General features: G+C 37.8%; 2 protein-coding genes across 2 annotated transcripts in view; one reads left to right on the top strand and one right to left on the bottom strand.

The window, feature by feature from the left end:
* TDRD15 (tudor domain containing 15) overlaps nucleotides 1-27,945 on the top strand; it is a 513,320-nt gene that overhangs the window by 460,623 nt on the left and 24,752 nt on the right. The window lies entirely within an intron of this gene.
* LOC116596122 (ATP synthase subunit f, mitochondrial-like) lies at nucleotides 13,004-13,284 on the bottom strand. The gene is given in 2 exon segments (XM_032353202.1): nucleotides 13,004-13,144; nucleotides 13,147-13,284. Coding segments are annotated over 2 exon segments (258 nt in total). The 5' UTR covers nucleotides 13,277-13,284; the 3' UTR covers nucleotides 13,004-13,016.

Below are 27,945 nucleotides of genomic sequence, written 5' to 3'. Positions count from 1 at the left end.
AAACCCCCCAAAATAAGTGCAGGTTACATGAAGCCAATTTCCCTTAACTGCTGGTGTAAAGGCCCAAACATGCAGAAAGAGTATGAATAATCGAAGGAAATTTTAATTAGTTTTAATCCTTCCTTGTTCTCCTAGAAATAGGGTGGGCTGTTTCCAAGGTTCTGACTATTACCTTGGCAGGTATGTAATATTTACTGGTACACAGAAACACTATGCAACAATTTAGGATAGATATTAAAGAAAAATGCCTTACTCAATGTAAACTGCAAGCATAATTTAGGCTGGCAGAATGTAATTACCCAAACTGGAACACATTCCTCAAGGGAGCAAGAAAGCATGAGAAGACGGTATGCTATTGCACCCCGTGATGAGAGCAGCAGTTTTGGAAAATGAAAAGAAAATGAAGTAGGGATGAAAGTTATACAAGAAGACCTGCCATTTCTGGCTACCTTTGGTGAGAGATGGAGAATTGGGGGAATTGCATGAGAGTAATTGCTGCATTGGAAGCACCTTTACGTTCATTTCATCTGACTCTATATCCTCCCCAAGCGGGTGTTGGGTCTGTACTTGAACACTGCAGGGATAGGGAGTTGACGACCTTCTCAGATGGTCGAAATGATCCCTCTTATGGATTAAAGAACTTGCTTCTTACGATGTCTACCAGCTGGACTTTGGCCTCAGGGAGCCATATGATATGCTCTTTCCCTCCCCCACCAGACACCGTTTAACTATTTCACTACCATTTCCATGAACTGTCTAAATCTTCCCTCGGCTAAATGTTCTCTCTGCTTTCTTCTTCTTCTTTTTAAAAATTAATTAATTAATTAATTGATTGATTGATTTTGTTCTCTCTACTTTCAACTGTGCCCTAGATAATACATTTCTAGACCTGCCACTATTTTAATCCAGCACCTCAAAATAAGCTATCATTATATTTTTCTATCCTAGTGTCCTGAATTGGATATATTACTCTGATGACACGGAAGAGGGCTGGCCTACCACTCTCATGGATCTGACGTTATACCTGTGTTAACTGGTCTGAAGAAGTTTCTTTGGTAGCTGCTTCCTTTTGTTGACTCAAGCTGAATCTAACAATGCTCTAACAAATTCAGCTCTTTTTCTGAGTCCCCTAAGTGAGATTGACCCAGAGATCTCCCAGACCTTGTTCTTCTTAGCTATTTGTAGTTATCTGGTATCTCTCATCCCTTTCTTAATATCTGTACTTAAAGTTTCATATATTTCCTTATTATTACTCTCAGTGGTTTTTAGTAATAATAATAAAATAAGAATATAATCATGTCCATAAAGAAGAAATAATCCCCATTCTGTTGTCTGAGCTATGGAGGATTTCAGAGCTATATGCTGTGGTGTGTTTGGGGATTTGACTCTGCAAAGGCAGCACCAGCTGAATGGGATGAAAAAAGAGGAAGCAGCTCACTCCAGTTTGAGGTGAAATGACAGGGTGTGTTGTCATAGGTCATGTTGTCTTTACTGTTCTTCTGACCACACGGATGAAACCTATAAATGGCAGCACTACCTTGGACAAAAATTAACTAAAAAATTCATAGGTGTATAGGTTTTCTGTTGAAAATTTTCTTGGCTTTGTTCCAAATTCTATTAATCTTCAGCATCCCTACTCAGATAGTAAGAATGTGTCATAATAATACAATAGAAACCCCACCTATTAATCACTATTACTATTTCCAAATGGGTGCCATGTCATTATACTGAGGTGCAGTAAGACATCAGGGCGTGGGGATGGGTGGGGTCGGTCTACCGATATGCACAGTCACTTATCAAGGAAACATATTTGATATTGTTCTGAGTTTCTACCTTTATAGTGTTTTGCTAAATATTCCTTTCTCTCTATACTATTAGCTTTAACAAAGAGACTGTCCCCCTATCAGTTGGTTTTTTTTTTTTTTTTTGACTACAGTGAAAGCACAGATTTTCGAAAAGAAGCTATGTGAGCTTGTTAGTTTTAGTTTATACTGAATGTTGTTTGAATGATGAGGACAGTAATTATGCACATTAATAAAAGGTGAATGGGTGGGTTAAGGAATCATAAAGATACATATTTATAAACAGTGCATGTTTAAATGGTGTATTTGGGGATGATGTGGATACGATCCCACAAAGATTTTTACTAGATTCACACCATTCCACACTATGCTCATCCACACCACCTTATTCAGTACAATACAACATTCTGCCATCTTACCATCTAGTGATATAAATGGGTCAGAGGACACGCTCTCTGCCTTTACTGTGTTTCTCCTTATTGGATTAGAATCTAAATGTAAGTTCTTTTGATAGTTCTCCAGGCTAAAATATACATTTGATTTTTGTAACATTGGATGGTCTCATGAGAGTCAAGTTTTTCATGAACCTATCAAAACAAACAAAAAACAATCCTTGCTCTCCTGTTCAGTAGGGAGAGGGGGCTCTTCCACAGACATAGTTGTCCACGCCATATATAGTATAGTGTGGAGACCACCATTACCAAGACAAAAAAAAAAAAAAAAGATACAAACCAGAGCTTATGAATTTACCATCTAACATCTTTTCCCAGCAACTTTTTATCTCGGAATTTCTCCACAGCTTATGCATTTTGATTTTGCCTTCTCTGTTTTACTTTTCACTTGTTTTGGGGGTGTGGAAGTAATATTACACTGCAGTAATTATTATTCCAACAATGTGAGGAAAAAGAAAATTATTGTCTCCAACTAGAGAATTAGATAATGGAATTAGGTTTCTTAGTTTTTTTTTTTTTTTCATCAATAGTTGCTACTTACTTGCCATTCTGAAAGAAACCAACAAAATTTAATTTCAAGTATATCTAATTATAAATGAAAGAATTGATTGTATTTTTCAATAATTTTCAAGCCTTGTTTTCATCTACTTACAACTTGTGTGACTATACAATTGCATTTAAAAACAAAACAAAATATGTGTTAACCCACTATATATATAGTACATACACACAAATATATGTGCATGAATATATAAACAACATATTTGTAAAATGTATAACACACTTACATGTGTATTTACAACACATGTGATACATATACATACATATGCATACATATACACATGTGCTTATATGTGTATTATGTGTGTGTATAAGCAGTCTATGTATTTTGATTTAAGATTTTTTTTAAAGATCTCTTGACAGAGAGAGAGAGAGAGAGAGAGAGAGAGAAAGAGCACAAGCAGGGGGAGCAGCAGAGGCAGAGGGAGTAGCAGGCTTCCTGCTGAACAAGGGAGCCCCATGTGAGACCCATGACCCTAGGTTCATGGCCTGAGCAGAAGGCAGATGCTTAACTGGCTGAGCAACCCAGACCCCCCTGTGTATCTATTTGTTAAATGAACCAAATATTTCTTGGTAGAAAACACTGAAGGGAGGTTCAGGGGGTTAAAGCCTCTGCCTTCCGCTCAGGTCATGATCTCAGGGTCCTGGGATTAAGTCCCGCATCAGACTCTCTGCTGAACAGGGAGCCTGCTTTCCTCTCTCTCTCTCTGCCTGCCTCTCTGACTACTTGTGATCTCTCTCTGCCAAATAAATAAATAAAATTTAAAAACAAAACAAAACAAAAAAAAACATTGAAGGTTCACAGAGGGAGGAGTAAAATGATCATTGTCATGTTGCATATCTAACGAAGGAAATAGTTATAAATGCTCTAACTTAGTAGTATTAAATAAAGTAATTCCAGTGAAGCAATAAAGTCACAATAATTTCCTTTCCAACTCCTTTGGGTCATTGAGATGGATTTGGGTGTCATATGCAAACAATGAATCAGGGGAACATTACATCAAAAAACTAATGATGTACTGATGATGACAAACATAACATAAAAAAAGGAAAATGTTCACCATATAGATATGTTAACATTTTCTGTGGTTTCTGACTGAGTTTCTTTCATCAGGAGCCACTTTGCTTAGGACTGAACACAGAGTTCTCCAAATCTAAACTTATTCCTAACACATTTCCACCTTGCCTTCAGTACCTCCTCTCTAGGAAAACTTAATGTTCATCACAATAACTGGTGCATGGCATGCTTTTGACAAATGTTTGTTGATTGAATAATTGCTGATTATTTCTACACTGGCTCATATCTTTGGGTCTTTTTCTGGTCCTAGTCACTACTACAATGTTAGTTAATTCTTTACATTAAGGTCTTTTTTATCTGATAAATAGTAGAAGATACAGTTGTTTAAGCAAATTCCTAGGGAATTCATTAAGTGTTTAAAGCTAACCCATTCTATTAGGTAGCTAAACCTTCCGTTCCTTCCCTTGCCTCCCCTTCCTTTCTTTTTTCTTTCTTTCTTGTTTTTTGTTCCCCCTTCCCCTGTCCCTTCCCTTTCTTTTCTTTCATGGCCAGGGATCTCAAGCTTCATCATCGGAGGAATAACTTTGTCCCCTTGCTTGAATAATTCTAAATTCTACTTTTTTGTGCGGTATAACTGGATTTCAAAATCATAATTAAACATCAACATAAGTTCAGAATTTAATTTGGTATCCAAAAGTGCTTTCTCAGTATGTAGAAACTTGCTTGCAATTTATCCATAATGTTTTTATTAAAAAAATGCCACACAAAATTTATTAGTGTTTACCCTGTTTCCCACATAACCTCTGACAGCTACTGACCCTGAGAGGCCCCAGGGAAATAGGAGGCAACTTTATAGGCACAAGCCTAGGGCCCTTGATTAACTTTGAACTTGGAATTTATTATTATTTTTTTCTTTCTGAATATAGAAGCAACAGGATGTATGTAGGCTGCAGTGCAGTCTAATGATTGAAAAAAAAAAAAAAAGAACTGGAACCATCACTTTGCCTACACACAGTCCTGTTTGTCTTTTTGCAGTGAGTTAAAGCACCCCTTCCATGAAGTTTTCCCAGCCATTACTTGTTCATTGTGCTGTTTATCCTCAGAAGTCCTTGACACTTATGGTCTGTAATACGCAATCTGGCCCTCAGTTGTTGGATGCTGAACTGCTGATGAACCGCTCCTTCACGTGGGGTCCTTCCCCTCCTGATGACAGTGAACTCATTGAAGGCAGGGGTTAGTCTTTTTCTTTTCTTCTTCTATTTTTAAAAAAAAACAAAAAAAAACAAAAAAAAACTTTCTAAATCTGGCCCAGATCTTTATGCATAACTAGGCACAATATAAATATTCAGCACATATTTTCTAACTGGCTTTTCCAGAATATCTATCGGGAGAGATTGGGGCAGGAAACATAGGAATGTGGAAGGCTTTGGAAAGGGAATTCTAGGGCAGGGTCTAGAGGCCATGAGCAGTTTTGTTGTTTGTTTTCAGGTGATACTATCGGTTATGACTACAAGGGAGTGTGTGTGTGTGTGTGTGTGTGTGTGTGTGTGTGTGATTGTTTTGTGTGTGTCTATTCTTTGTATTGTGTTCTTAGTAATGTGTCACCTGGCAGCAAGCTTTAGAATGGGACCCTTGAATAATAGATGAGATTTTTCACTTAGCGGAAGGCGCAAGGATTCTGTCTTTTCTGATTCTCACATTCTGGGTCAATGGACCAAAAAAAGACATCAGTAGTCCCAAAGGGTAATTTCTGCTTCAATCTCATAAGAGTCTGAGGATAGACTATTATCATTAGTGTTCCTCCAATGGAGGAGACTGAGTGAGAATGATGTTAGTGGGGATCCAGTGCTTGTCCTCATGTGGCTCAGTGTTCTTGGAGAATCCAGACTCAGGCTCAAATTATTTAGAGATTGACATAAGACATTATGGACTTAGAGTAAAAAATGGTGGCTCTACTTTTAACTTATAAACCTGTTCCCAAAACGTGAAGCTGCAGTACCCTGCCCAGAACATTGCGTTGTGTAGCTCAGCAGCAGCACTGAGCAAATGGCTTCTTTCGTTTGAATATATGAGGAGTCCCCTTACTGATTCTAAGACAGCTAGTTTGCCTTACTGTATCAGTACGAAATATATGCTATATATCCAGTGGTAGAACAAGACAATGTCTCTCACAATGTCATCCAAGAACATTAGTTGACACACAGATTAAATTTGTAAGGAAGAAGAGAATGAAGTTTTATGGTTTATGTTGTAGATTCATTTGTATAAGTGATTAAGTGATTGTATAAAAAGAAAAGTGTGAATCAGCACATCCAAGAAAACTTAGAGCTCCTGTCTCTATGTCTTTTTAATCAATGTCATATCTGGAGGCAGATTAATTACATTTCATTTGGCCCCAAATTAGGAGGGTCAATTTAATAAGCTGTTTGACAGACAAGGTTCAAATAATCTTGCTAAGCTAGAATAACAGCCCTAAACATATAAAATCATAAATATTTATTTAACATCTACTATTTGTTAGGCGCAGAAGAAAGTGCTGTACACGCATTACCTCAAAAAATGCTATGTACTATGTACCCAAAAAGCTATTGAAGAAACTTCTGATTTCCTGCCCAGGGTATAAGAAGCGTGGAAGTCACCATTTCATCCTAACAACAAGTAAAAAACAGAACAAACTGAAAATTCAAAAACTCTTTCCAGATCCCTAAAAGAAGTGAGGTCCTAGGGCAAAAGCTGCCATTCCACAGACTGGAGTGGCTGGCAGGCAAATACAAAGAATCAAAACCTACCAGAGCAGAAAGAAGGCCATGAGCTGAAACCTCCCTGGGAACCAGTGCTGGGGTATGAAAACTGGAGCTTTAGTTCCTTATTTTGAAATATACCAAAGCATTCTCTTCTTCTTAACAAGATCTCCCCTTAGGAGAAACTATTAAACCAGGGCCTAAACTACCAGGGTTTTATCAGAGACTGACTGATCTAGGGGAGGGTAATAGCCAACTCCAACCCACTCTAGCTATCCTGTTCCACCTAAGGGAGGGCAAGAAAAACTAAGAAGTGCTCCTGAAGTTCACAGTCCAGAGGCATAGCCCCACTGAAAGACTGAAATCTAGTAGGACCATAGAATACTTCCCTTATCACCGCACCTCACCACATCCTAAAGTTCTGTTGACATCAGTTCCTTTTACCTACTACATTACGTACAGTTATCAAGAGTCTGTAAAAACATTTCCCTCATTTTATTGGGTTGATTTTTATCATTGAATTACAAAAATTTTTCACCTATTCTTTGCAAAAGCCTTTGTCATGCATTTTGCGAACAAAATGTCCAATTAATAGATAAGGAGACTGAGATTCAGAGAAGTTGGGCCCTGTCCAATATTCACATAGCTAGTAAGTGGCAGAGCCAGGATTTGAACCTGCATAGTTAACCAGCCTACTCTATAAATTGTTTAGGTCTTCATATAGCTTTATATTACCTTTTATATATACCTTAAAATATGCTTTATATTTTAGGTAAAATATGTAACTGTTGGGGTGCCTGGGTGGCTCAGTGGGTTAAGCTGCTGCCTTCGGCTCAGGTCATGATCTCAGGGTCCTGGGATCGAGACCCGCATCAGACTCTCTGCTCAGCAGGGAGCCTGCTTCCCCTTCTCTCTCTGCCTGCCTCTCTGCCTACTTGTGATCTCTCTCTCTCTGTAAAATAAATAAATTAAAAAAAAATGTGTAACTGTTGTTCAAGATTGGGAAAATATAAATTCTAATATTCATGAGAAAGGACTTTCGTATTTCAGTAACTTTAAGGTCAACCTGAATCAAAGGCATAAGATGGCTATTTGAAAAATAAATGCAAAAAAAAAAAGGAAAAATCAAATGCAAATCTGAGCTACATAATGTGTAGCTCAAGGGAAGCAATAATCCTACCACACATCAAGACCCCATTTGGGGTGGTATTGATTTTTAAGAAGAGCCTTTAAAACACAGTGTGTCCAGAAGAAGACAATAAAAAGATTTTTGAAGGCCCTGGAATATATTGCCAGATTAATTCAACAGTATTAATTGTATTAATTAATTGTATTAATGGAGTACCCTGTGATAGATATTATGGTATGATGCCAAACAAAACAGTGCTTATCAGAAGTTGAGGTTCAAGCAATTTCAGGTATTCATCCCAAAGAAGAGGTAACTTGAGAGTAGGATAAGAGGATAAGGTGTGATTCAGTTACCAAAACCATGTAAGTACATCCTCTGTCTCCCACATTATGTTTGATAACGGGGATACAGGGATGAATAAATGGCCATTGAATAGATGGCCATTCTCAAGGAGATCACAGTCTAGTAAATGAGAGACGGACCACATATTCCACTGTGATAGGATGAATAATGTACTAGTAATATATGCAGTGGGCTAACACACTATGAGATGCAGCGGAAGTCAGCTGAAGTGCTTCTGTTTGAGGAGAATCACAGAAGAGGGTAACTTGATAGTTTTCTGCAAATATTTTAAGGAGCTGCTATTGACACAAGAAACAGATTTGTTAAACAAACAAAGCCCACCAGAAGGAGCATAAACATTTTGAAATCGTAGAAAAGAACATCTATTCATAGGTAAAAAAAAATTTTTCTAACAATAAAAGATGAGATAATAGGTTACCCTGAAAAAAAAAAAAAAAGTGAATTTCACACCACTGAACATGTCCTGGCAGAGTCCAGCCCATCATCTGGCAAGGCCATTATGGACCAGATTCTTGCCTTAGTGCAAGGTTGAGCTAAGTGATTTTTAAGGTCACTCCAAATTCTGAGAATCTGTTACTGGCATGAACAGCTTCCTAAATTGGAAACCTACTTACAGGAAGTGTTGATTGGTTTGTTCTTTAGATATTTTAAAGCATTAGCTTTTTCCTGACATAAGTCCAGCATAAATCTTGTGGGTATGACCTCTTACCTGTGTCTTCATATTATCTGACTAGAGCTTATTTTAGGATTGTAGCCTGTTAATTATCCTGTAAATAAAGGAATGGTTTTTGTCCAATGAGCATACACTCCAAAAGACCAGAGCAGAGGCACAGAGTTATAGTTTCTAACCAAAGCAGTGCTGATTTCCCAGCTTTCAAGCTTGAATAGGGCCAGGCAATTTTTTACTTGGTCCTGTCAGTCTGTGATCTGGAAATCCTACATCATGTTAGCTGGGGACATCCACACTTTCCTGGGGAGATTTCCTTTAATCCAGATTACTGAAGAAATGTTTATATTCTTTCATTCCTCGCTTTTTGGAGTAGTGGGAAGTATAAGGCACTAGGATTCAGGAATGCTGGATTCAGTTCTTTGCTTTGTTGCTTAATACCCATATAAATAAATATTTGGAGATTTAGATTCCTATAAATCATGAGAGATGTATTGAGTCCGTAGTTTCTAGATATCAGTTTGACTTTTTAATTTTTTTTTTTTTGAGAGCTTATAAACTATTCAATGTGGAGCCTCAGCTTCAGGGAGTCTGATTCAATAGATCTTAAGTAGGTTTAAGAAATAATATGTTTCTTTAAGTTTTTCCAAGGATCCTGATGGCACAACCCAATTTGGCAAATGGGTAAGATGCTAAGGTCCTTTTCAGTTCTAAAAGTCTCTGAGTTTGTGATTCTGTTTTTCTCTCTTCAAAACTTCAGTGATTTTATATAGACATATATATATCTTAAAAAGAAAAGGCTTTTACGCACCACAGCCCAAGTGGAAAAATTCAATTCACTTGTGATTATAGGCAACATCATTTTATTTTAACAATTTCCCTTTCTAATGCTGTTCAGGTAGTTTGAAGAAGTGTCCAAAAAATGAAAAAGCTGAGAGGAATTAAATAAACATTTAGCCAAGTCATTGTACAACCTTCCCCCCTCCCATCTGCCCACCCTTCTAATTCCTTCCCTTCTTTCTGGTCTCAAACATTTAAGCAACACATAAGAGAAAAACGCTCTCCCTTAAGCCCATTTCTGAAATGATTCTATTTTTAAACACTGCAGTTCATCTCAATTGTGCTCAAATTCAATTCACTTGTGATTGTGTGCTATATTATTTTCTTTATCAATTTCTCCCCAGACTCAGTGGGGCAGTGATTGAAATTTGAAAGCTTATGGGGGGAATAAAGTCCAAAACAGTATTGAGGAAAATGTGTCTTGAGTCTGTTGGCTGCAAGAAGCCCTTGCTTTCCCTCAACACCCAATCCACTTTCATCCATAGTCTCTCGATAAACCCCATCAAGCCAAAATGACTTAAAAAATAAATGTGAATAGATTCTTCCACAAGAAGCCCTTGCTTTCCCTCAACACCCAATCCACTTTCATCCATAGTCTCTCGATAAACCCCATCAAGCCAAAATGACTTAAAAAATAAATGTGAATAGATTCTTCCATCATCAAAAGAGTTCTATTCTCCCTAGTCTTAAAACATTTTATTTTTTGTTGTTGCATCATGTGCTTAATGCTTTGGCTAAGATTGCTTTGCTTTTGGTTGCTAAATCTTTGCTGTGCCTTAGGTGAAGTCAGCATGTATCCATCTAAGGCATTAGGAATGTTGGCTGTTAGAATCTTCTTGGAATGAAAGGATAACGCTCATTCTGTTCCCAAACTACCTTGGCTTTTGAACACAACGAGAACTTATTTCAAATATAACCACCCTAATTAGTATCATATTTGCAAAACATGTGATATCATCTAATTATTAATTACATTCTAATTTCTCTCTCCCACAATTCAGTGGAAAAGCAATCACCAAGTATGATAGGGGCAATGAAGGGAACAGGAATTAACAAGACCAGGGTCCAAACACCAGTGTAAGGTTGTACAGGTCTCGTGTTCGTTCATGTTGCCCACAAGATAATTTTCTCATTCATGTCCGACCCCTCATCTGATGGTGGAAATGCCACACTCAGGTCATTACCTCCTCTGGTATACAGCTCCATGTTTGCCTATGACTTCTTCATTATATGCTTTCCTAGTTTATTGTTTTGCGTCCCATTACTTTTAAAATATTGGTTTCTTTGTGTATTGGCCGCTTGGGTTTACTTATACTCTTTTGGGCACTGAACTTGGAAGAGAGTACAGTGATCCACTGAAGCACGTTTATTTTATGGGTGGGTAGAATATAAGAGGCTGAAAAGTGCAATTTCTCCCAAATATATTCTGCATGTCCAGATCTTTATTCAAAATCCTACTAACCGATCTCTGCTTTCATGAATTTCTTTTCTCTTACCTATACCACTTAGTACCACTTAGTAAAAATAAGCCCTTTCTTCAAAGTCTGCCTCCTCCAAGAAGTCTTCTCTGACCACTTCCATTTCCATTCAATGTATACTTCCCTTGTGCTCTTATTTACTTCTCATGCAACTTAATGTTTCTAGTATGTATGTGACCTTAAACAGACTAAATAGATCTATGCCCCTGCATGGCCACACTGTGTCCTAACCTCCTTGTCACTGTCTGGCACAGAGTTGGCACAGGCCAATTGCTTAAGCAGTATTTGTGAGACATTAGATAGTAATAACATTTTGTTGAACACTTACATGCTAAGCACATTATATGTTATCTCATAACAACTCCATGAGTTAAATACCATTACTATTCCATTTTTAAAAATGAAGAAATTGAGAAACTAGATGTTTTAAACAGTGTGCTTAGTGTCAGAGCTGGGATATGAAGTTGGGTTCTGTCTTAGAGCAAATACCGTACGATGTGATGATGTTTCTCTCCAGGGCTTTGCTCCGTGATTTATTCTTTTATTTCTTCTCTGTTTAATCACCATAATCATCTCTGGAGGGTGGGGTGGAAAGTGGTATTTTATGGTTTAAAAAAAAAGATGTATAAATAGTCAGCAATTCTCCATGGAGGAGCTTATAGGGGATTGGTGTTGGGAACGAGGAGTGTATAAAGTCACACTATACAGTTAGCTTAGGTACTTGGATTCTAAGTGATTTAATTCCATAATGATGGTAGTATTTCTCAAAAATGGAAGAGGCACCAAAGGTGGAATCTTCACTTCCAGTGTCACAAGTAGAGTGAGAGGCTATGGAGTTTGTTGATGCTGTCTAATCAGGTCACTCACCTGGGCCCACTTGACACCCAAATCTCCATCCCCTTCTGCTTTCACAGCAGAGGAAAGGGATGACGGTCCTTCCCCTCTCATGGATTTACATAATTGTAAAGCATCAATGACGCCATTGCTTTTTTCAAAATGATTGTTGCAATGTGATTAGCTACTACAAGTCCCAGAATAAAATACATCTGTATATTTCCTGCCTTTATGAATGTCTGAGAACAGACAATGGACTGGAGAAACATCTGAGAGAAGCAGGCGAACATCTGCTAGATCAATAGCCCTTATACAATTACCCTCCTTAGAAGGCAAACCCTAAATGACCCAAAGCAAGAATTTTATTCATAAAGAGACTGAAACAAAGGAGACAGTGTTTAAAAAGTACTTTCAAAATTATAAGAAACTGTCCAAATGTGAGCTGTTTTGTTCAAACAGTTCATTAAAAGACCCCCTACTCTGGGTCTTCAGTATTTCTGGGGTAGTGAAACCATAAAGGAAGATGCCTGTGGTTTCAACATGTATTGGAAAGAACTGAGACCTATTAAAATAGAAAAGAAAAAAATTGCGTGAATGAAAGATCCTAATCTATGATTATCATTGGAATGATCTGTGCATTGAACAAGCCTCTGAAATGTTCTCTGCAGTCCTTTGACAATGCAGCCTCCTTATCAGAGTCTTTCTTATTTGAATTTTAGAGTTTAGGTCATAGAGACAACCTAGTTTCAGGAAAGTAAACATTCTATCCTACACCTGACAGTGGAAACCCCACAGGGAACTCAGCAGCATGTATTGGTGTGGAGCCTAGAGAGGGGTGATGGGACGGAGTGAGGATTGTAAGCAGCAGGAATATATAAAAATGTATGCAGTAATATTGCCTTTCTACAGTTCTTCTAAGTACTGCAGTGGCCAGGAAAGAATTATGATATCCCCTGAGTAATCTAAAAATACTAAGGACATGTGATTATCTGTTACTTTTCCTTTTTTTTTTTTTTTTTTTTTAAAAGTCATCTTTTATTCTGAACTACGGTATGAAAGGATTCAAGGGTGCCAAGCAAAGGTCATGGTCAGGAATGCCATGTGTGTTTTCACACTGGGCCCTCTTCAGTGCTACTTGTGTATCTGTTCATGCTTGAGTTCCTTGTAACAAGGAAAGTAGTTGAAAACCACATAAGCTGCCAGCACCATAGAAATCCCAGCGATGCCCCCTTTCTTCACCTTGACCTACTTGTGGTATACCGGTAGTAACTTCTTTGAAATGCGCCAAAAGTGCCTTTAGGGGTGAAATCCTGCATCAGTATCCAGCTGGGCAGCTCTCCTAGTTTCACATCCATGAGCTTCTTCTCCTTCACTGGTATGACTGACACCATCTTGGAGTCCTGGGTGTCTGCTCCCCTGTTAGTTTTCCTTTTTTTTTTTTTTTCTTTAAGATTTTATTTATTTATTTGACATCACAAGTAGGCAGAGAGGCAGGCAAAGAGAGAGGAGGAAGCAAGCTCCGCGCTGAGAAGAGAGCCTGATGTGGGGCTCGATCCCAGTACCCTGGGATCACAACCACAGCCGAAGGCAGAGGCTTACCCCACTGAGCCATCCAGGTGCCCCGCCCCATTACTTTTCTAAAGCAACTTCCTTGTGGTGTACAGAGATGTGGATTGTATACACACACACACTCAGCTAATATTTATATGGCTTTTAATTTGTGCCAGTTACTTGGGAGTGTTTTTCTAAAATACTGAGAATAGTATGGGTTCCAACTGGGACTAAAAGCTTAATGGAGATAGGATTACTTCAGTGATTTATTACAACATAACACACGTCCCAAACCTAATGGCCCCAAAGAATGACCATTTATAATCTCTCATAATTCTGTTTGGCTGGTCTTAGCAAGGCAGTTCTTCTGATGGATCTGCTATTGGGTGGGGCTTCTTCTGAAGGCACAATGAGTTTTTTTTTTTTGGTATGAGTGTAATGTCCAGGATGACTAACTCCTACGGCTAACAGTTGGTGCAGCATCAGGTCAAGCTCACCTGGGCTGTCACCCAGAGCATCTTGAATCTCCTCCTCTCCTGTGGCCTCTCTGCGTGGATTGAGCTTCACACAGCATGATGGCTGGGCTTCCCGTAGAATTCTAACTTAGATAATGTGGGAGTTGAAGATCAGTTTAAAGCCTAGCCTCAGAAATTAATGGAGGCACTTCTGTTTCTTGTTGGTTGCAGGGAATCACAGGACAGGCCACGTTTCAAAGTAGATGGAAATAGACCGCACTTTTTTGTGTGTGATTAGATGCAAAACAAACAAATGAACAAATTATTATGACCATCTATCATCTATACCATACAGGAAGGAATATACCTGGGAGGAACTATAGAAAAGGAAGTGCCTCAGCAAATTGCTCATCAGGGTTTAATTCTGTGTGTCTGTGTAGTGGTTTGAGGTGGATGTCGGGGAGGGAGTTTTACTTTAACTTCTTACATATTCCATGGGTAATTTTAAAGGCAGTGAAAGGTCAGTGATCCATGTGTAAAAATCTAAACTGTGTGGGCTCCATTTACAGAGAAAGCCAAGGTACATGTCCCTCATGCCTGTGGGTTTGTGGTTGGGGATAGAGGACTGGCTCTTCTTTGTTTTCATGCCAAGGCTCTGGTTGATGCCTCCATCATCAAGGACAAGAGGATCCTCTTCATAGGGGATGATATTGATCCTAGCACAGGAATTACAGAAAACTTGAAATACATATCTCACTTTTCATTTTCCTAATTTCAGTTCTTTCTATTCTTAACTCCTTATTACACATGAAGCTCATGTTCCCAATTTCTCATAATACTAGTCCTTGTATTAGACCACGTATATTGTAAGAGCTTAGTCAATACTTTTTGATTGATTGAATGTATGCATAGTTTTAAATCCAAAGAATAGTTTTCTAGTTTCATTTTTGTGATGTATTTGATTATTTATGATAATACATATTGAATCCATGGTAGAAATAAAGCAAAAAACCACAATTTTGTTTATGTACAAGTTCAGTTTGTTTTCCTTGGATACAGCATCTATTTTTCCATAGCTATTATGAACTGTAACTACCACCCTCAGCACTGGCCCAAAGCTATACTATTGGTTATAAGGGGAATGTGGTATGAATACAAATGATTGGTGGGACTCAAAATGCCACAGGAGAATGTTTGTGTCATCTTTGTATTCAAAGGAATAGATACATATTCAAAGGAATACATGCTCATATATGTATGCATGGTGATAGATATTTACATAATGTCTTGAGGATAATGATAATCCAGGAAATATTTGTTAAATCATTTGAACTGAGCTACTTATTTGCCTTCAGTTGACTCACATCACAAGAAAGGTGATTAACCTCTGACTCAAGAATTAGTGTCCTGAGCTTTGGTCCCATTTCTTACTCTGAATAAGTCATAAAGAAATGCCTTACTTGTCCACAGGTCATGTTTCCAGGCACCCCATCCACACAAAGCACTTGAAATTAGTTAAACATATTTCTAAGAAGCAAAAGAGTTTCACAAATAATATGCTCTTTCGCCTTTTGGTGAGATACAACACGACCTTCAGAACAGAGGAGACTTAGTATGGCTAGTAACGTTAAGCTTCTTAGGAGAGATCATTAGAAATAATGGAACAGTGAAGGTTTGGGTGTATGGATAATTCAGCAGAGTGGTTAAAATCTGTGGTAACGCAATACATAAGTAGTTTCCAAGTCCAAATTTGTTTTACCTCTCTGGCCTCAATTTCCTCATATGTGAAATGGGGATACTTCACAGGGTTTGTATAGACTTTACTTCACATGGCGCAGCACCATGGGACAGAAAGAAACAACTTGCACTTAATTATATGGAAAAGTCACATATATGAAATAGATAATTTTCTAATAATATTGGAAAAATGAGTCACCTCTCTATATATCTACATTTCTGTATTTCATGGTAAACCTAATTCTGAAATTCCAATGACATGCATACAAGATGCATAAATTCAGCTCGCGTCTCTATGCTCCATACAGAAGGTGATACCATAAAATGCATAAACATGCATTCAGACAAACATACTCAGATGCATATGCACACACATGAAATTGTTTCCATCTCAGGAAGTATGGAAAGAAGGAGCCTACAAACTTTTGTTTACTCATGAGTTCTGTTCATTTTCAGCAAACAGAATAGTGATTGAAGAGAGGAACTTTCACTGTTCTCCCTGTCTGAAATTCTAAAGCCTGGAGGCCATCCGAGTTCTCCTTTTAGGTTTTGACAGTTATTTGAGAAGCGGTATAGGAGGGTAAGTAATCACAGCAGGTTCTAAGGAAGGAAGCACCACCTGAATTGCTATTCTAAGGTAGTAAACAGGATTCCGGCAACTTCTGAGAGTCAGATGACTTCTAAGAGAGTAAGCCCAAGACTGAAGTGGGATGTGTAGCCCTGTTCTGTGAGCTTCACTCTGCTATATTGTTGACGGATTTATTATTTCTCTCTTTGGAGAGTAAGTACAGTTTCTGCCTCTTGAACTAGGTTATTTTAGTCTGCAGGTTGCAGGAGTGGGTTAGTGTAGAACTTTTGTTAAGTTTGGAGAATCAATGTTGGGTTGGGACAAGTATGATTTGAAGCTTGGATAGTGAGAGTGAGAGGTCAGGACTAGTGGAGTTGCTGGACATTTTGCATTGTTGGTGTGTTCCGCACAGGTTGCAATCCTCATGTAATTGGCAGATCTCTCTGAAAAAAAGCCACAAGTCATGGTCTTAGTCTAGACTCTGTATCTGCACTTTCCCATATAGTAGCCACTAGCCACATGTGCCATTCAGTGCTTGAGACATGGCTAGTCCAAACGTATGTATCTGTAAGTATAAAATGCATACCGGGGTTCAAAGATTTAGTATGGAGAAAAGGATAGAAAACACTTATTACTAAATTTTTATATAGTTTTCATATTGAAATGACAGTATTTCAGATATCTGGTTTTTTTTCTTTTTTTTACATCTTAGTGTGGCTCCTAGAAAATCTAAAATTGCAGATGTGGCTTACACTATATTTGTGTGTAGAATATTGTTGTTCTACATAGTAGCAGACTCAAAATATAGGTAGAACTTACCCAGCCAGCTAATGAGCCTACCAAATAGTCACATCCCTTCTAGGAACCTGTTTTGCTGATTGTAACATAAGGAATACTGGTAGTAGATAGGAAAAAGTTGGGATTTGAGAGGGGTAGTAAGAAAAGTCGACAGAGGAGGAAGTAGGAAAGTGGGTACACAACTATGTATGTGTATGGCGTTATACACATATAAATATACATAAATTTTATAATCTATTTACATATGTGTAATTATTTACAATACAGTTTTGGAAATAGGAAGAAAAGAGAAGTAGTGGGAAAAAAAAGAGCAGAGACCAAATACACTTAAGCTATCTATTAGGGTGGGAAGATTAACATGTGGTTGAGAATCTGATGGATTTGTGTCAAAGCAGGCAGCAGACTTTGTCAGAGGGAGAAGTTACGTTGTGATAAAGTTTCCATCCAGATTTCTGCTGACCACACAGAGATCTCTGACCCTGAGATAGTCTTTTAGAGTTTTCCAGAGATAGAGTGAAGGGCTGGGCCTTTAACCTTCCCTTAGGCAGTCAAAGGATGTTGTTTGCATTGGCAAAGGGATGCATCTTTGCTTAAAGCAATTCTCTTTATGGAAGCAACTCCTGAAGAAGGTTGCTGATAAGCAGCACTCTCCATAGCTAGGAACTAAGGTCTTCACTTCTGAAAGGAGCATTGGGCAGACATGGCAGCATCCCCTATACTCATCATGACCAGCCCTATCATTTGGCAAGGAGTGTGCAGTATCCTGTAAGGCAATATTGTCTGCTGGGTTTCGAGGGGGTATTCAGCAAAAACAGCCTCTTTATTTTTCTCCTGAGTTTGAAGCCACTTGAGATACAAAATAGAGGAATCATACACTTGGAGTTAGATGTATTACTGATAAAGGTGAATTGGAGAAAGTAGAGTTATTTCTTTCAATAATCACCCTGTATGACATGCTTCCTCTCTGGAACTGGACATAGTCTCAAAACTGTAGATCTCCCTCTACAGCATCTGGGGCTGGCACTGTCTGAAATGCATACCACTGGGCTACCAGAGGACACCTGTGTCCTGAGGGCAGTCCAAGTGGAAAGAGGAAACATCCCCAGAAGCAACTGAGCTTTATATACTCAGTGCCTTCTCTTCATTTCATCAGAGGTCGTGGAAGAGCGCAGAAAGTGTTTCCATGCTCTTCTCTCATGGGGAGCAGAAAATGAGAACATTTCTCATTCTGCAAAAATGAGGAGTGGGATTTAAGCATTCCTTCTTAATTCTGCTGCTTCCTCTGGATTCTTGTGGTCTCCCCCAGAGGCTTTGCGTCCTCAAAATAGCTCAACAGAAGATGTTGGTAACTTCTAACAAGGTCCTTCTGTCCCTGAGGCTAGCTTCAGGCTTATTGAAAGAGAATGTGTAGTTATGAGTCTGAACTTTGTAGACATGCAATACATTTTTTGTATTTCCCAAAGAACACATAGTTTAAAGACACAAATTCAACCAAATTAATTATGAGAAATATGATAGTCTTGCGACCCCCAATCACTCCTCCAGAAACTGGGAGCTTGCAAATATTTTTGCTTTCCTTTGTTATCTGACTTCACATTAACACCACCTTTACACTGACATTTCTTCATTTTACCATTTTTAAAGCATTATCTGTTGACTTCCCATTGTGGAAGAGAAAGCTCAGGGTGTGTTTTGTTTGTTTGTTTGCTGCTCACCTTCCACTTCATCCTACCATCATAATTATGACTTAATTTTGGCTAGATCAGAATTATGATTGTGTCAGTGTTATTCACAAGGAAGCCATGTACTATATCATGACCACTTTTTCTTTCTTGCAAAACTTCTTGGTTTCTCAGGAATTAGGAATACTCTTTTTTAATGTTTAATATTCCATGGTCTTACCACTAATTCATCATTAAACTCTTATCTATGATGTATGCATCTCTTCTCAATATGTCAAAACACATCATTTATATATTTGGTCACTTTTCATCTTCTTGAAGAATCTATTTTTTGGGGGGGTGTTATTTTGGTCCCTCTAACCTGCTCCAATCTGAGCAGATTTATCTTTAGGACTGAGAAACATCTTTTATTACCACATCTCCTCCCATTATCTGATTGGGGATTTTCTTTTTCTGCCTTGATTCCTAGATCCCATGTGTTTTCATTTCTTGGTTTACTTATTTTGGTGTAACACCTCTTCTAGCACTTTCCTGAGAAAGGGTATATGGAAGACAAATCTATGCTATTACATGTTTCAAATGCTTTTATTTATACTCCTGTTTCAGTGAGAGTTAAGCTGATTAAAGAATTCAAAATTGGAAATAATTTTTCCTCACGGTTTTGAAGGCTTTGTTCCTTTATTTTATAAATTTAAGTACTACTTTTAAGAAGTGTGAAGCTTTTCTTATTCTCCATTCTTTGAAGTCGCTTACTTTTTTTTTCTTTTTTTCTCTTTAATTTTCAGATTTTTCTTTTTTATTTCAGTGTCCTAAAATTTCATGATGTTTTACCTTGTAGTGTATTTTATTCATTTTTTTTTGCAGGGAACTTGATGACACTGTTCATTCTAGGAACTCAGATAATCATGTCTAAGAAGCTTTTTTGAATTATTTTATTCTCTATTTTTATTGTTTATATATGAAACCTCTTGTAGTAATCTTAACCTAACCATAATCTTTTTTTTTTTTTTTTAATTTTCTTTTCTATTCACTGGTCCCCATCCTCTCTTCCACTTTCTGGAGGATACCTACAACTGTTCATAACTGTGTAGTTCAATCCACTTATTTAACTTCTAATTTTTCCCTTCTTGCATTCATTTTCAGCTATTCCTTTCCTCTGGTTATCCTTTCTGTATGATAGTCTGTTACTACTTAGGGGATGCAGTATTTTCTTTTATTTCACTAAGGATATGATTAGAGTAGTACTTTTTTTTTCTTTTTCAAGTTTTGCTCTATTAGATGATTTTTTTTTTATTTCCTCCAATGTATTTTTACTGTTTGTTTTGTTCTTCATCTTCTGCATGCTATTTTCCTTGGATTTCTTGGTCCTTTTTTTTTTTTTTTTTTTAAACTACATGTTCATTTACGAGAATGACACAAAAAACCTGATTAGATGTTAATAAAGTGTTCATGTTGGTAGGTTTTATTATAGGTGGAACTGGTTAAGCTTTTCACTGGAGCTCTAAGTTTTTTCTCCAGGACTGAGAATTTTCTGCCTACGTTGTATAATTCTGGCTGCCTACAGTCTTAGAGCCTTGTGGGAGGAGGGTAGCATATCACATCTTTGCTCTCATCTCTTTCTGGTTTTTTACCATCTCCAGGGCTGATGCTTCCACCTCCAATCTGCTAGCATGGTATGGGAGGAAAGTTGCTCAGCTGATCCAAGAGGAGAAGGGAATCTCTGACCTAGCTTGATAAAAAATCTTTTACCTAATCTTTTTTCTCTTTGTCCCTTCTAGATGGCTGATTTTGGCAATTCTTAAGCTTATGGGAGACTTTTTTGTGGGAGGTAAATTGAATCTCTTCTCTATTTTTCCTACTACGAGTTGAATATTCAATATGCTCACATTTGATAAGTTAGATTCACTCATTCTTCAGCTTTCTTGTTGCAGCATTTGGTTATTATCATCCTTTCTCCTATTTTCTATCTGGGATACCAGTGGTCCTCTTACTGTTGTTTCAGTTGGATCTGTAGAGAGGTAACAGAGACAAATGTGTTTGCTCAATCTGCTGTCTTTAACAAAAATGTCTTCTTTAATACATCAGTGCTATATGCTCCCCAGCTGCACACATTTATTCCCTTTTCTTTATGTCCCATACATGCATATCTTCATGTTTAGTAAATATGTGTTCACAAATCTGGACATTCTGTGAATCTTTTAAAATTCATACACAAAACAGAGATTGATTTCCAACTGCTATCTCCCTGCATACTATCCAGAACAGGTCTTACACATTTCATCTTAATGACTACTTTAGACCCAAAATAATTTTTATTGATAACAGTAATATGGTAATTCATTATGGTATGCTGTTACCCGAGTGCTAATTAAAAGGAAAGATAGTTGAAGGATAAAGGAGGGCTTGAAAGCACATCACACAAAAGTTCCTTCCTAATATATTTCCTGTCTATCACACTTATTACTGCAGGGTGGGTTGACAGGTTAATTATGTACTAGGCAGGAGAGCTGGTACAGAGGATGTTACAATCTCAAAAGCAAACACTTATAATCATTTTATCTGAATATAAGACAAACTCACCTTGATGAAGGACTGCATTTAGTGATTATATGTAAGGCGACCTCCCTACCTATAGATTACAAATGGCACCTAGGTAAATGTTATACCATAGAGTTAGTACATAAATGCTGACCCTGCAGCAGCTAGCTATGACTTGTATCTAGGGATTCTGTCAAAATTTGCAAATTTGCTTTATTCTTTCACTGTTGAGGATTCTGCTTTCCCTATTTCCTTTTCAAGCCATAGTTTTTAATAACATCTTCCATATGATATTCATAAACATATCATTGAAAAATATTATATTCACAGTGCATGTTTATTTTACAATGCAAGAGTTTATTATTTTACTTAGGGAAGACCTTTGCATCATGAAAGAATCTTCTATTAACATCCTACCAGGGGCCTCCATCTTTCTCTGTCCTGTACTAAAATATATCTGGGGCAAGAAGCTCATTTCTACCTTGGACAGTTCATTGCACCATCTGAGATTCCCCTTGGAAAGTTATGGTTACTGTTGTTTTATTTTGTTTTATATGGAGAAGGTACTTCCTTATTTTTTCTTTCCAGTGACATTAATTCTTACTTTCTGGACTTGTGCATCAACTCTCAACATTTTTCACAGGAAAGTTTTCTAATATCTGAATATAGTTGACATATCTCTTGAAAATCTGTTTTCTCTTTTGTATCCCTATTCAATTTCGTCTTTTGTTCCTACTTGTCATTTTTTCCCCAGAATCTTTTTTTAAGTTAGTTGCCATTCTACGTAAAGTTCTCCATGATCCTCTAAATGAATAGCTCATAGCTTAATATAATATGTCAGATGTATAAATATACAGCTTAGAGTGAACCTATTAAATTTTTTCCTATGAACATTATGCTTTCCCTGTGCATTTCAAGATCCCAAGGTCTGTGCTGGCAGTGACTTTCCATTGTAGTGGCTTATAATGAAGCACAGATTCCTTCCTGTCCCCCCAATTTTACTCACTACTCCCAAATAAACATGACTTTTCTATTTTTTATCAAGATATTTTCAGACTTCAAAAAAATAGAATCAACACATAGCTTTGTGACATTGTCAATTTATTTTCTCTCCTAAAAATTCTACGTTTTCCCAAAATGGGTACATTTTTTCTAATGTGCAGACCACATGTAGAATTTAAGTCACTCCTCTTCACTGTTTAGCACTCAGAACATTGAGAATGGTTAGCAATACTTAATCCATTTCAATTTAACAATAAAATAAATATTTATGGAACAAATACAGACCCAGGTACAGTGCTAAGTTCTGCTGAGGTACATATTAGTAACCAAGGAAGATCTAGTCTGCTATACGACAGAGTGTGGACAAGTAGCTCTAATAAATTGATCAGCTTGGTAGAAGTTATATTATAGATATAATACAATGACAGTAAGGCAGAATGGTTCCCCCAACCTTCCAAGCTATCTTTAATATGCTATGTTTTTGAGTGGCCAAAATTGTAGGCCCATGAGTTGATATGATTCTTTGACAAATCTGAATTACTTGACAGTTTATAAATGATAATACTACCTCGAAAGCCTGCCAGCTTGTTGATATTGTTTTATTGGTATCATCAGATGCTCAACTCTGAGAAAAATGGTAATCAACTGTGAACAAAGCCAAATAAAACTCATTTAGATTTATTAATCTCTAAAGTGCAAGAACAATGTCATTCCTTCTCTGATCATCCTTGACCTAAGTACAGTGCTTTGCTCCTCTGAGAACATTTTCACATCTTCAATTGTGTTTGATCCTTATAGTAACATGATGAGGTAGGAGGAATAGAGATTGCTTGTCTCCACTTTGCAGATTAAGAATACTGAGGAGGGGGTGCCTGGGTGGCTCAGTGGGTTAAAGCCTCTGCCTTTGGCTCAGGTCATGATCCCATAGTCCTGGGATTGAGCCCTGCATCGGGCTCTCTGCTCATCAGGGAGCCTGCTTCCCTTCCTTTCTCTCTGCCTGCCTCTATGCCTACTTATGATCTCTGTCTGTAAAATAAAAAAATAAAATCTTAAAAAAAAATACCGAGGAGATATGACTTGCTGGGCTGAAGTTTTAGGACCAGTAAGAGCCACAGTTTTCTGCATCCCAGCTTTTTGATTCTATCAAAAGCCAGTCTGAGGGGCAATCTTATCTGTATGTACATTGGGAGAGAGAGCATTTGGGTGATGCCCACAACTCAAAGGGGTCATGCACAGCTTGTGAACTTTACTGAGCAAGTACTCAGCACAGATCCAAAAGGCAGATTTGTGAGAGGTAGTGCTGGGCCAACCTAATTGAGACCTTCCTTCGTGAAAGCTAAGGCATTCAAACCATGTGATGGATTCTTTTTAATATGGTATTATTGTCAGGGAATAGCTTCAATATGCACTGTAAGCTTTAAATGCTAAAAATAATAACAGCAATTATAGATTGTTCTGACATCAGAAGAGTAGAATTATACTTCTTAACTGCATTGTCTTCAGCCAATAAAAATGCAAAATCACTTTTCTAGAAACTGTTTCCTCTGTGCTAGATTACCAAGAGATGGCAGCATTCTATCCATCATTCAGCAACTATATATTCCTTGTTGAGAACTAAGATTTCCTCTTTTCTCAAGAAAGTGTTGAGAACAAAGAATAGAATTTAAAATATGAATTTGTTTCATAATCATCCATTGTCACACGGTCATGCAGCTCTCAGTTGCCGACATCTAAGTTTAGGAGCTGATGATACATAACTATAGAAATTCCAGTGACTTATTTTACAATAATACATGGCATATAGTTGATGGTAATATACAAAAGCCACTAAGTAATGATTCGAGAAAGTGAATGGTGATATATGATTCCACCTTGGATGCACCAGAAGCCTTTCATTGGAGGGTTTCCCTTTTCTGCAGAACTTGGTTATTCAAAGTCAAATATACTGTGTTAATAAAGTCAGGGACAACTCTTTGTTATCTTGTTTGGAGTTTGGCAGAAACTCCAGAAAATAGAAAATTTTAGGAAATGTACCATTACAGTCCTCTAGTATATGCTAGTTGATGCAAGAAGCCCCAGATATGTGGTCATTTCTGGGGAGAGGTGGAAGAAATTCCTTATTAAGGAGGATTGAGAAATGGTCATAAAGTTAAGTATTTCCAAAGTTCATATTTCCAGTACTCAGCTTGTCATAAATTTTTAAGGGTTTTTTTCATAATTGAGTTATTATTTCATGACAGAGGCCAATGGAAAAATAATTTTGATATATTTCTCATACCAAAAGTGGATACTTTTAAAGTATATGGGTACATTGCTAGTGTCCTGTTTTCTTTTTTGGAGGGTAGTAATTATATACTTTTTAAATAAGAAGTTGTCTTTAGTTGTCAAATACCACAGATTTGTTATAGAGTTAACTTGTCAGTCAGTGACCTCTTACAGTGAAGTTCCTTAGACTTAGGTTTGGAAACTATAGAATCTCTGCTAGAGATCTCTTTGCCTGAAGCTTTTATGGAGGTCATTATATCCTCACCTGATCAGAGAACCATGGAGCTGGGAAGGCACATGCATTATTTATCTTCATCTCACTCTGAAGAGATGACTCATTCTTTCGAGAGTTGAAGAAAGGTACTGAAAATCACACAAATTAGTGGTAGAGGCAGCCACACCCATCTCTAGTTTCCTGACTTCCAAACTAGCATATTTTCTATCATACTGTGATACATAAAAATAAGTTCAGAAAATGACACCTTTGGTTTTTAAGGTGAGCCAGTGCCACTGTCCCCTTCAGGTATCCAGGTTAACTGGAATGAAGGTATTTGAACCACCATTAAAAGAAGGTTTGGACCTGGCAATTCACAGAACTGTACCCCTGGGGCTAAAAATACATGATATGTTTATAAAAAATAATAATAAAAATAAATAGTTGAGAGCAAATTTTTCAAAAAAAAGAAGAAGGTGTGGGGCAAACTGATGCAGCAGAAATAAGTAATGGATCTCTGCATAGCAAGGGAATCTGCCAGTGATCTCTGGGTGCTCACTTGGAAGGCATAGGTCCCCTTTCACAGACAAGAGGTCTGAGTATCCTCAGCTTTTCTCTATGTCTGGGGTAGGAATCTTAATCTTTTATAGGAAACCCTGTGCTCTTGTTTCTATACACTCCTAAGAGAGAGGGTCAACCAAGCAGGACCTCAGAAAGCTTGCCAGTTGTTTCCTGAGGATAGGACATTTTTCCTAAGCAAACTGGTACCTTTGATGGGAGGGATATCCTTCTCTCTTGGGGGAGCCCAGGATAGGTTGCACACAGATCAGGTCCTGGGCATAGAGTTGTTGAAAAGTGTCACGGGTACTGTTGCAATCATGGGAGCCTGAAAGATGGCTCTTACATGGCTGTCAAACAAGTGAACTGACAGTCTTTCAGCTTCTGTCAACAGTGCTCCTGGTGGGGACTCCCAGCGATATGGGGTGTTACTGGTAGATTACATAACTTATCATCTTGGTTTCCATGCATATTCCTATAATAAACGGGACAACATTGAGAAAGGAGCTGCCTCCTAAGAAGCATTTTTTATTTTTACTTCTACAAAGAAATCATGAGAAGATATTATCTAAAGGCCTGCATAGGTGGACCTACTTGTCATTTTCCAAGGCCCAAATTAGGAAAAAGGTATGAACAATTTTCGGTAATAATGGTAACCTTTTGTTATGTATCAGATATTATTTGGAGTGCATTTTTTCATATATTTATATTTATTCTCCGTAACAACTCTATGGAATTGCTACTCTCATTACCTCCATTTGCATGTGAAACTGAGGCTTAGAGAGATTCAATAACTTCTTATGGTCATCTAGGTAGTAAATGCTACCTAGATTGAACTCAGGGAGGCTGACTTCAGACTCTTTGCTCTTAATCATACTGTCCCTATGCCTGTTTCTGTAACACAAAGACAATGATGGTGTGAGCCTGGACAACTACAAAGTTTCTTCATGGCTTGGAAGTTTCACAGGCTGCCTAATAGGACCACAGGTGATGCTCAGCCCTGGGGAGAGCAGCCTCCTTGCTGAAGCTGTCCTTCTTCAGATGGCTGCAAAAAATCCACTAGAAGTGAAGCTGCTCCATAGCAGGTTTGGCCCCTTATGTGGAAGGTGACCTTCCTGGTCTTGCCCTCTAATGAGAAGGATCTCATGGGCATTGATTTTCCAGCAAGCTCCAGAGTCATTCTGTGGGGAGCCTTTACCTATTTGAGTCCATCAAATTTATCTCATTTTCATTTATTGCTGGAAATAGAAATGTAACTCTGATGTATACTTCTCTCAGAAAGTAAACTTTTCAGCCATTGGTTTCCAACGAGCTTCCTTTAGGAAATATTCTCATGGAAACATTCACCTAAGGACTTTTCTCCTCCTCCCCACCTAGTTCAGTCTGGACTAAAGAGAGACCCCGTAAACATCTTGCTCCTGTTTTAACCTCTGGCGCTTCACCAGTTTCTACACCCCAGTAGTTTTGATCTGGTCTCTGCTTCAGGGTCTCTACCTGCCTATCTTTCTTCCATAATGTTGAGTTGAGTCTAACTGTTCATGAATTCCTTAGTTGAAGAAGTTTGCCAAGATAAATTCGGCCATTTCTATATTTTATCTGTAACTGCCTTTGAGGATCCTTAGAAATAACTAATGCCTCTGTCCCCTATTTTAACAGCATGGCTTATCTCCAAATATGTAAAATGGTTTGCAAGAGGACTTTTACTACTGTGCAAAGCTTCCAGAGACCTAGGAAATATTTTATGGCAAAAATTTGACAAAAGTCTTAGGAACCCCTTAATTACTGAGTGTCAGCGATGCAGTAGAAAATGATGCCCTTTGTCCATGCCTCAGCCTTGGACAAGAGTCAGGATGACTAAAAGCGTTAGGGCAAATGGATAGGTCATAAACACACTACCCACCTTCCCTATTTCTGTATCTTTGGACTCAAGGCAGCCTTAATTCATGCTGTGTGATGTGCATTGACATAGGAAAGAAAATTAACCATTTAAGTCAACAAAATCTACTTCCAAGATACATTTACTTCCTCAGTCACTGTAGGGGTTCAGTCATAAGGCTTCATATATCTTAGTAGCAATATCACTGACTAGAAGATTTCATTTGTTCTGTTAGATTCTATTATCTTGTAGGTGACTGGTTATCCTGCCTTGAAAGAAGATGATGAAAGGACCTCCATTAGACTGTGTGCTTCATTTTAATAAGAGAATAATATCATTTATTAATACTCAATATAAGTTAATAACTATATAAGGGTTTTAACCATATTCTCATATAAATACATACATACCTACATACCTTATGAGGTAACTAGTATTAATTATCCCCGTTTTACTTGCCCAAAGGCATGTTGCTGGTAAGGAGAAGAGCAAGGTTTTGAATCTGGCAAATCTGCCTAAGAGGGCTACACTCGAAACAGTTATGCCTCTCTCTCTTTGTCTCCTTGGGGCTTTAATTTTGTCCTGGAGTGTAGACCCCACCTGTCTTGTTCTTTACATCCTTGAAGCCTGAAACATGGAAGGTGCACAGGAAATACTTAATGGTGTTGCCATATTAGATTTAATGGCTCTCCTCAATGAAGTCTTCCCAGACGTGATGTATAGTTATAGTTGAAACAGTTTTTAGATGGCATTCTACTCCTTTGACCCTGCTTAGCTAGACTTCATACCATATTTGTGTTTTCTCAATAATGATAT

Source organism: Mustela erminea, chromosome 7 (genome assembly GCF_009829155.1).
Source record: "Mustela erminea isolate mMusErm1 chromosome 7, mMusErm1.Pri, whole genome shotgun sequence".
NCBI classification, from domain to species: Eukaryota; Metazoa; Chordata; class Mammalia; order Carnivora; family Mustelidae; genus Mustela; species Mustela erminea.
Note: the sequence above shows the minus strand (reverse complement) of the source record. Positions and strands in the feature narration are given on the sequence as shown.